The following is a 10000-nucleotide window of genomic DNA, read 5'->3' on the forward strand; positions in this document are numbered from 1 at the left end:
AGAGAGAGAGAGAGAGAGAGAGAGAGAGAGAGAGAGAGAGAGAGAGAGAGAGAGAAACAGAAAGATAACAGCTATATTTACATACTATTACCATTACAACAACAACAACAACAAACAACACCACTACTACTACTACCACTAATATACAGCTACAACTACTACTACTACTACTACTACTACTACTACTACTACTACTACTACCACCACCACCACCACCTACCTTGGCCACCTTGTAATGAAACACTTCACTGAAATAGGTCGGCTGGGAGATGATTAGTAGGTAGAAGGTCCAGGAGCGAGCTACGTTTGCCACAACGATGGCCCACACAGGCATGGATGTGGCAAAGGCGCGCCAGGGGGTGGAGGCGAAGGTGGGCTGCGAGGTGGGCTGTGGGGGAGAGGAGATGGGGGAGAGGTCAGAGTATAGGTGTGTGTGTGTGTGTGTGTGTGTGTGTGTGTGTGTATGTGTGTGTTTATGTAGTGGGTGGGTAAGAAAATTGGTTTTTATATGTTTCTCTCTCTCTCTCTCTCTCTCTCTCTCTCTCTCTCTCTCTCTCTCTCTCTCTCTCTCTCTCTCTCCCCACAGTAGGAATATCTCTTTTTTCCCTCAATTTTCTCTTTTTCCCTCACTTTCTTCCCCAGACTTTCCATTCTTCTCCCTCCCACTCTCGCACACTCTTCCCCATCCCAGACAATCCTTCTCTCTCCCTCCCACTCTCACAGACAAACAAACAAACAACCCTCTCACAATCCTTCCCCTCTCACCAGCTATCCTAGATCCTCCAGTCCTCTCCCTCACTCTCCCACACTCACCTGCTTGCCCAGACTCTCCTCGATGTACACCTGTTCCCTGGCACTAATAGTTGGGTGCTTGGAGGGTTTCTCAAAGGCGAGCCAGTACCAGAAGAACCCCCAGGTAACCCCAGCCACACCTGTAATTAGGGAGAGGTGATGACACAAAGAATATAGGTGAGGGAGAGAGGGAATGAAGAAGGGTGTAGGTGAAGGGGTAGAAAAGGGATGGAGGCAGGAAATAAGGGAGAGGTGAGGAGAAATAGATGAAGGGATGAGGGGATAGGTGAGGGAAGGGTGTCAGGGTGACGGGGTGAGAGAAAGTGAAGGGAGGGAATGGGAGGGAGAGTGAGGGGGTAGATAAAGTGAGAGGAAGGTAAGGTGCGGGAGAATAAGGTAAGAGGAATCATTGAACAGGTAAGAGTGAGAGGGGAAAAAGAGAGAGGCAAGGTAGAGAGAAGAGAGTGAGAGAGTGATAGAGAATGAGAGACAGACGAAAGGGTAAGGTACAAAAATAGGGAAGAGGGGAGAGTGATAGGGGAGAGAGTGAGAGTGAGGGGAGAGTGAGGGGAGAGTGAGGGGAGAGCTTCAAATAATCAACAATAATTTGAATCTCTCCTGGTGATTTAAGTTTTTTAATTACCTCTCTCTCTCTCTCTCTCTCTCTCTCTCTCTCTCTCTCTCTCTCTCTCTCTCTCTCTCTCTCTCTCTCTCTCTCTCTCTCTCTCTCTCTCTCTCTCTCTCTCTCTCTCTCTCTCTCTCTCTCTCTCTCTCTCTCTCTCTCTCTCTCTCTCTCTCTCTCTCTCTCTCTCTCTCTCTCTCTCTCTCTCTCTCTCTCTCTCTCTCTCTCTCTTCCTTTTTCTCTCCCTCACCTCTTATTACCTCCCTCTTTCCTTCACATTTTCCTCCCTCCCTCATTTTTTTCCTCCACGTCTACTAATTTTCTCTCCTTCCCTCCATTTTTTCCCTCCCTCCCTTTCCTGTCTCTCTTTTTATCTTTCTTCCTCCCTTTCTTGTTCCTCTCTTCTTTGTATTCCAAATTCTCACAACTCTCCCATCACAACCTCTCCCATCACTCCCAACCTATCCTGCCAGCCTTTTCCGTCCTCTCCCTACCTCTCCCAAGCTCCAGTCATCCCCTTACTCCCCCAACCTCTTCAATAACTCCTCTCCCTCCCTTCCCTTTTCCATCATCCCCTATAACAACTCCGCAACATTACTCTCCCAGCCTTCCCAACCTCTATTCCATCTTCTCCCTTCCCTCCTGTCCTCTCCCTGCACTTTCTACCTCTCCCAACCTCTCTACACTCTCTATATCTCTCCCACAGCCCCTATTCCTCCTGCCCTCCATTCCAGCGTTCCAGGCCTCACCACTAATAAATCTTCTTGTTGCGATCAGTGAGGTTAAGCAACGAGGCGTCTGGTCAGTGCTTGGATGGGTGACCACGCTGAATCCACCGCTTCTCGACCGATCAGTGAGGTTAAGCAACGAGGCGTCTGGTCAGTGCTTGGATGGGTGACCAGTCCAAAACAATTCACATCTTTTCTATCCTCTCCCTTCCTCTCCCTACACTCTTACCATAGAAGTAGAAGGGCGCAGGCCAGCCGATGCCCTCCGTGAGCCAGGCAGACAGCGGCATGCCCAGCACCGCTCCTGCGTAGCTCCCACAGAAGGCCATGGTGGCGAGGCGGGAGCGCTCCAGCGGCGGCGACCAGTTTCTCCAGATCCCGTGACACGCGGGGTACGTCACGCCCTGGGGGAGAGGCGGCGAGAGGTGTGTGAGAGGGGAGAGAGGTGGGAGTGAAGAAGGGATGTGGGTGAGAGAGAGAGAGAGAGAGAGAGAGAGAGAGAGAGAGAGAGAGAGAGAGAGAGAGAGAGAGAGAGAGAGAGAGAGAGAGAGAGAGAGAGAGAGAGAGAGAGAGAGAGAGAGAGTAGGGGAGGGCGGTGAAGAGATGCATAGGTAAACGAAAAAAGAGAGGAAGAAATACAAAAGTAAAAGAAGGGAGGAGAAAGTGAGAAGGAAGGGAGAGAGAGAAAGGGAGAGTAGGGAGAGTGGAAAAACGGCCCTTTGGGAAGCAATGAGGCAGTCTTTGTCCCACCTCAACAATGATATATTGATGTGCCTCTCTCTCTCTCTCTCTCTCTCTCTCTCTCTCTCTCTCTCTCTCTCTCTCTCTCTCTCTCTCTCTCTCTCAATCACACGCCCGATAGACCAACACACACACATATTAATAGGCTGTAATAGACACACACACACACACACACACACACACACACACACACACACACACACACACACACACACACACACACACACACACACACACACACAGTAAAGAAAGAATTATGTGGATAAAGAGAGGAATGAGATGATGGAAATAATAATAATAATAATAATAATAATAATAATAATAATAATAATAATAGTAATAATAATAATAATAATAATAATAATAATAATAATAATAACAATAATAATAATAATAATAATAAAAAGTAAAAAATATATCCATTATTTCCTCTTCCTCCTCCTCCTCCTACTCGTGTCTCGCTCCCCTCTTCTTTCCTCCCTCCATTTCCTCTTGTTTTGGCCTCGCTACCTGTTGGAGGAGGAGGAGGAGGAGCAGGAGGAGCAGGAGGAGGAGGAGGAGAAGGAGGAGGAGGAGGAGGAGGAGGAGGAGGAAGGACAGGCGACAAATGGAACGGAGGTAAACAATAGAAGGAGAGAAAGGAAGACGGAGGGAGGAGGAGGAGGAGGAGGAGGAGGAGGAGGAGGAGGAGGAGGAGGAGGAGGAGGAGGAGGAGGAGGAGGAGGAGGAGGAGGAGAAAGAAAAGGGGAGAGGAGGACAGAAGAAAGATGGACAGATAGAGGAAGTGAGGGGAAGGAAAAAGGAAAAGGAGGAGGAGGAGGAGGAGGAGGAGGAGGAGGAGGAGGAGGAGGAGGAGGAGGAGGAGGTCAAAAAGTACGTAATATTTTCTCCTCAATGTCATGTGCACGAAAAACCTATGTACGTGTCTGTGTGTGTGTGTGTGTGTGTGTGTGTGTGTGTGTGTGTGTGTGTGTGTGTGCGCAAGTACTTATGTGTGTGAGGAATGTTATGAGGTAAATCTACTCTCTCTCTCTCTCTCTCTCTCTCTCTCTCTCTCTCTCTCTCTCTCTCTCTCTCTCTCTCTCTCTCTCTCTCTCTCTCTCTCTCTCTCTCTTACAAATTATGACTGAAATATAAATACAATGAAGAGATAAATAGGCAGACAGACAGACAGACAGACAGACAGACAGACAGACACAGGTAAATAAAGAATAAACAAAATTCTCTAAAATAAAAAAACAATACAAAGATTTCTTGGGTTACTAATTAAAGAAAGAAAAAAGAAAGAAAGGAAGGGAAAGAAAAGGAAAGAGAGAGAGAGAGAGAGAGAGAGAGAGAGAGAGAGAGAGAGAGAGAGAGAGAGAGAGAGAGAGAGAGAGAGAGAGATTTATGAATGTAGAGCAAGATTTAGAGACAGCTTACACACACACACACACACACACACACACACACACACACACACACACACACACACACACACACACACACACATGATCCCATCGAATCCTCTTTGAAATTCCTCTACATCTTCCTCCTCCTCCTCCTTCTCCTCCTCCTCCTCCTCCTCTCCCAAAATGAACCGGAAGTGAGAAGATTACTAGATTCGAGATTCTATTCTTGTGAGAGCTGGAATCTTCTTATCTCTCTCTCTCTCTCTCTCTCTCTCTCTCTCTCTCTCTCTCTCTCTCTCTCTCTCTCTCTCTCTCTCTCTCTCTCTCTCTCTCTCTCTCTCTCTCTCTCTCTCTCTCTTCTCTCTTTTTGCCGTTTTTTGTTTTTTCCTTCATCCTCCTCCTTCTGTTTCCATCTTTATTCTCTCTCTCTCTCTCTCTCTCTCTCTCTCTCTCTCTCTCTCTCTCTCTCTCTCTCTCTCTCTCTCTCTCTCTCTATTATCGACTCAGGGGTGTGAACGTCTTGTGAAGTCACACACACACACACACACACACACACACACACACACACACACACACACACACACACATACACACACAGAGACATGCGCGCGCATACACACGCACACATGTAGACATAACCGGAAATTCACTTATGATTCATGTTGACAGTGGAGGAGGAGGAGGAGGAGGAGGAGGAGGAGGAGGAGGAAGATGGCGCCTTCTCCTCCTCCTCCTCCTCCTCCTCCTCCTCCTCCTCCTCCTCCTCCTCCTCCTCCTCTTCCTCTTCCTCCAAGAACCCTTTTCCGTTTTTTTGTTAAGTATTTTATGGCCTTTTTCGGGGGAGGAGGAGGAGGAGGAGGAGGAGGAGGAGGAGGAAGAGGAGGAGGAGGAGGAGGAGGAGGAGGGTGAAATAAGAAATACAAAAAGGTCACAGAGAAAAAGGAGGAAGGAAGAAAGGAGGAGGAGGAGGAGGAGAGGAGGAGGAAGAAGAGGAGGAGGAGGAGGAGGAGGAGGAGGAGGAGGAGGAGGAGGAGGAGGAGGAGGAGGAGGAGGAGGAGAAGGATACTGGATGCTCTCCACTAACTTCCTCCTCACAGTTACCTCCACAATAACGTTTCCTCCCCCTCCCTCTCCCTCTCCCTCTCCCTCTACCTCTCTCTCTCCCTCTCCCTCTCACCTCCAAGGGTTGAAAATTAATGATGACACACACTCTCGTCTTCTAACCTCCCTCTCCCTCTCACTCTCCCTCTCCCTCTCCCTCTCTCTCTCCCTCTCCCATCACGTCCTATCCTTACCCATTTCTCTCCCTCTTCCTCTTCCTCTTCCTCTCACTTTTCTTTCTATTTCTCCTATTCTTAACAAGCCTCTCTCTCTCTCTCTCTCTCTCTCTCTCTCTCTCTCTCTCTCTCTCTCTCTCTCTCTCTCTCTCTCTCTCTCTCTCTCTCTCTCTCTCTCTCTATCTATCTATCTATCTCTCTCTCTCTCTCTCTCTCTCTCTCTCTCTCTCTCTCTCTCTCTCTCTCTCTCTCTCTCAAATCTCTCTTATTTCATTCATCTTATCTCCCCATTCCTTCTTCTCCCATTCTTTCTACTCTTATCCAGGCTTTTCTCTCTCTCTCTCTCTCTTCCATTTAATCTTTACGTATTGCTTGTCTCCCCATTCCTTCTCTTCCTCCTCTCCCATGACATCTCCCCATCACCAGCTCCCCATTTTTCCATTTCTTCATATTTCTTTATGTTGATCAATTTTTAACCATCTCCCTCCCTCCCTTCTCCCTCCTCTCCCCACTCTCACCTCCACCAGGCCCTGTAGGATCCTGACGGCCATGGCAGCGGCGGGGTGCAGCCGAGACGCCCCTGGGAAGAGCATGTTAAGCAGGGAGGAGGTGGTGATGGCCGTTCCGAAGACCCTGGGGGAGAGTGAGAGAGAGAGAGAGAGAGAGAGAGAGAGAGAGAGAGAGAGAGAGAGAGAGAGAGAGAGAGAGAGAGAGAGAGAGAGAGAGAGAGAGAGAGAGAGAGAGAGAGAGAGAGAGAGGTGATAACGGATGAGTAGACATTAATGGATAGATAAATGGTACATGATAGAAACAACAACAACAACAACAACAACAACAACAACAACAACAACAACAACAACAATAACAAATAAAATAATGAAACAGGAATTGAACATTATCATCATCATTATCCTCCTCCTCCTCCTCCTCCTCCTCCTCCTCCTCCCTTTAACGAAACCCCTCCCTCCTAAATTATTGTTCAAAAAGAAACAAAGAGAGGGAGGGAGGGAGGGAAGGGAGGGAGGGAGGAAAATGTTCTCTCCCTCCCTCTCCCTCCCTCTCCCTCTCCCTTCACCAGTCACTGCCAGTCCATTTGGTAAATTAAGTTTTCGGCTGTTCAGTGTCTGTGATGGAGGGAGGAGGAGGAGGAGGAGGAGGAGGAGGAGGAGGAGGAGGAGGAGGAGGAGGAGGAGGAGGAGGAGGAGGAGGAGGAGGAGGGAGGAAGGGAAGGTAATCTTAAGTTTGGATTGATGTAAGATATTTTAAAATCCTGAGGAGGAGGAGGAGGAGGAGGAGGAGGAGGAGGAGGAGGAGGAGGAGGAGGAGGAGGAGGAGGAGGAGAGATTAGGAAAACAAGAACATAAACATCAAATCACAGCAGTAAACTCTCCCTCCCTCTCCCTCTCTCCTCTCCCTCCCTCTCCCTCTGTCCTTTCCCTCCCTTTCCTTCTCTCCTCTCCCTCCCTCTTCTCCCTCCCTGCCCAATTGCTTCTCTTTCTCACCTACCACCTTCCCCTCTCCCTTCCCCTGCCATCACCCACCAACTCTCTCTCTCTCTCTCTCTCTCTCTCTCTAGTCACGTATTTAATATCATTTGTTATTAGTCACAGTATGTCTAGTCTCCCTTTAAGCCGCAAGTCATCTCCCAGGCTGAGTCATGTCCCAGGAGTATACAAGTCATCTCCTAACCATGTCATCATCTCCCAGACCACTCATCTCCCACGCTAGGTCAGCTATACTTAAATCACCTCCCACTCCAATTATCTCCCAAGCTAACACATCTCCCACGGTGCCTGAATCATCTCCCACGGTCCATAAATAAGGTCGTCTCCCCAGGTCACCTCCACAAGTCCAGCTAGATCGTCTCCCACAAGTCCAGCCAGGTCGTCTCCTCAGGTCACCCCTTCTCACCTGTGGGCGGGGAAGCGAGATGCGATGAGGCCGCCAGGTACTTGCGTCACCAGGTACCCCCAGAAGAAGGAAGAATCAACAACTCCAACAATATCGTCACTCCAGTCTATCTCACGCTCCTGTCAAGGGGGAGGAGGGGAGGGAGTGAGTGGTGTGTGGAGGGTGGGAGACTGTATGAGAGAATAGGGGAGTGGTTGGAGGGGTAACTGGGTGGAATAGTGGATGATTGGATGGGTGAAGGAGTGAGTGGGTGACACGAGGAATGGATAGGTGATGGAAGAAGCGATTGAGTGGGCTGATGACTGAAGGAGGAAGAGGACAAGGGAGATTAGATATGCAGGTGTAAGACCTAATGTACACTTAACCTGGCTAGTTACGAGGCAAAGAAGCAGAAGATAGAAAACAAGTCAGGGAGGAGAGGAAGAAGGAATAACAGGAAAATAACAACAAACAGAGCTGAGATAAAAACATTCACGGCTATACAAGACACCTGGAAACTAAAGACGAGACAAACTTCAAGGCAAAGAAACAGAACAAGAGGGAGAAGGAAGACGAAAAAGACAGCTACACTAAAAAGGAACAGGAAGAGGAGGCGGACACTAGACTCACCCCATTGTCTGTCCGGTTTGCCGTCATCTGCACCACAGCCACGCCCATGTTGCACCGAATACCGAAGGAGATGAGGAAACCTGACACAATTACGGAACACAGGTGAGAGGTGAAGAAAAGCGAGCGAAAACGTGGAGTGTCAGGTGAGAAAACAAGGTAACAGGTGTGAGAGTGAGGGAGAGCGAGAGAGAGAGAGCAGGTGGGTGTGGCCGAGAGGTACACCACGTGTGTATCTGGGCGGCGGGACACACCCACTCAGGTGATGGGCGGAGCCGACCACACCCCACGGCCGCCACTCAGGTACGTCTGCATCCTCCCAGCCACACCCGCCGAGCAACAAGTGTGCGGGGGGCGAGGAGAGGCGTGGGAGAGGCGTGGCATGGGTGTGGCCGCCGCGGGGGTGTGAGTGTGTGTGTGTGTGAGGGGTGCTGGGGTGTGTGGGGGGTGACACGTGGTCTTAAAGAGAGAGGAAGAGAGGGAGAGACACGCTGGGGTGTTGCTTAGTGTGTCAGCAGGCCACGCGCTCACCTGTGGCTCTCTCTCTCTCTCTCTCTCTCTCTCTCTCTCTCTCTCTCTGTAGACAGTTATATATTTTCCCTCTCTTTTCCCTTTCTTTACGCTTATCTCACATTAATTAGCTTACACCTGTCCTTAATCCCTCCATCACAACCCTACCCCACCTGTCCCAGCCTCTCACCTACCGCAACACACATCACGCCTCCCACCTCTACCCTCCACCACCACCACCACCACTACCACCCCTTCTCCCCTCTCCCCTCTCACTCACCTATGCTCGCCAGAATAGCCATGGTAAACCTCTTGGTCATGTTGCAGCAGGGACAATCAGGTGGCATATACTGATCGATCTTCCTCAGCGGCGGCTTCTCTCTCTCCATTTCCTCGTCGAGCGCTCCCTCCCTGTGTGAGAGTGAGAGTGAGAGGGAGAGTGAGAGGGAGAGTGAGAGGGAAGTGAGAGAAGAGGTATGGGGCATGTTGGGAGTCGTTTTAAAGGGCGAGAAATGAGGGTTTTTAAGGTAGGGGTTTAAAGGGAGTGTTTATGAGGCTTTGTGAGTGAGAGGGACATGAGAGGGGAGTGAGAGGGAAGTGAGAGGGAGAAGGGGTGCAGGGAATGTTGGGTGTCGTTATAAAGGGCGAGAAATAAGGGTTTTTGAGGGAGGGAGTGAGGGAGTGAGTGAGTGAGTGAGTACAATTCTAGTAGTGAGAGGGGAAAGTGAGAGGAAAAAGATGAATAAGGAGAGAGAAAGGAGAGGGAAAAAAGTGACAGTAGAAAAGTAAGAGGAAAAGAGAGAGAGAGAGAGAGAGAGAGAGAGAGAGAGAGAGAGAGAGAGAGAGAGAGAGAGAGAGAGAGAGAGAGAGAGAGAGAGAGAGAGACTAGAAAAAAGTAAGAGGGAGAAAGTAAGAAGGAAAACGCGATATTTCTACCAGAGAGAGAGAGAGAGAGAGAGAGAGAGAGAGAGAGAGAGAGAGAGAGAGAGAGAGAGAGAGAGCGCCCCTCGAGACTAGTAATACCTTCGTTGAATTATTACATCGTCGCCTCAGTTGACAGGGCGAGACCTCTCCCTCTCTCTCTCTCTCTCTCTCTCTCTCTCTCTCTCTCTCTCTCTCTCTCTCTCTCCATCCATCTTTCCTCCCTAACAACTTCTCTCTTGCCTTTTTACCTCCATTACTCCTGCCAACACGAATCTCTCTCTCTCTCTCTCTCTCTCTCTCTCTCTCTCTCTCTCTCTCTCTCTCTCTCTCTGATTCCCCATCCGTCATTCTTTCTGTCACCCACTCTCTCTCTCTCTCTCTCTCTCTCTCTCTCCCCCTTCCTTCGTACTTTCTTCATTAATACCTCCCTCCCGTCTCTCTCTCTCTCTGTCTCTCTCTCTCTCTCTCTCTCTCTCTCTCTCTCTCTCTCTCTCTCTC

At 49.4% G+C, this 10000-nt stretch overlaps 1 protein-coding gene across 1 annotated transcript in view; it reads right to left on the minus strand.

Moving 5' to 3' along the window:
- Positions 1 to 10000, minus strand: part of LOC135093068 (vesicular glutamate transporter 1-like) — a 67592-nt gene that overhangs the window by 13438 nt on the left and 44154 nt on the right. Inside the window, exons 5-11 of the mRNA XM_063991941.1 lie at positions 8859 to 8989; positions 8072 to 8151; positions 7463 to 7581; positions 6070 to 6184; positions 2372 to 2546; positions 814 to 932; positions 221 to 388 (exon numbers count right to left, since the gene is read on the minus strand). Coding sequence (XP_063848011.1) covers positions 221 to 388; positions 814 to 932; positions 2372 to 2546; positions 6070 to 6184; positions 7463 to 7581; positions 8072 to 8151; positions 8859 to 8989 — 907 coding nt within the window. The remainder of the gene's footprint in view (positions 1 to 220; positions 389 to 813; positions 933 to 2371; positions 2547 to 6069; positions 6185 to 7462; positions 7582 to 8071; positions 8152 to 8858; positions 8990 to 10000) is intronic.

The sequence above is a fragment of the Scylla paramamosain genome, chromosome 41 (assembly GCF_035594125.1).
Source record: "Scylla paramamosain isolate STU-SP2022 chromosome 41, ASM3559412v1, whole genome shotgun sequence".
Classification (NCBI taxonomy): Eukaryota; Metazoa; Arthropoda; class Malacostraca; order Decapoda; family Portunidae; genus Scylla; species Scylla paramamosain.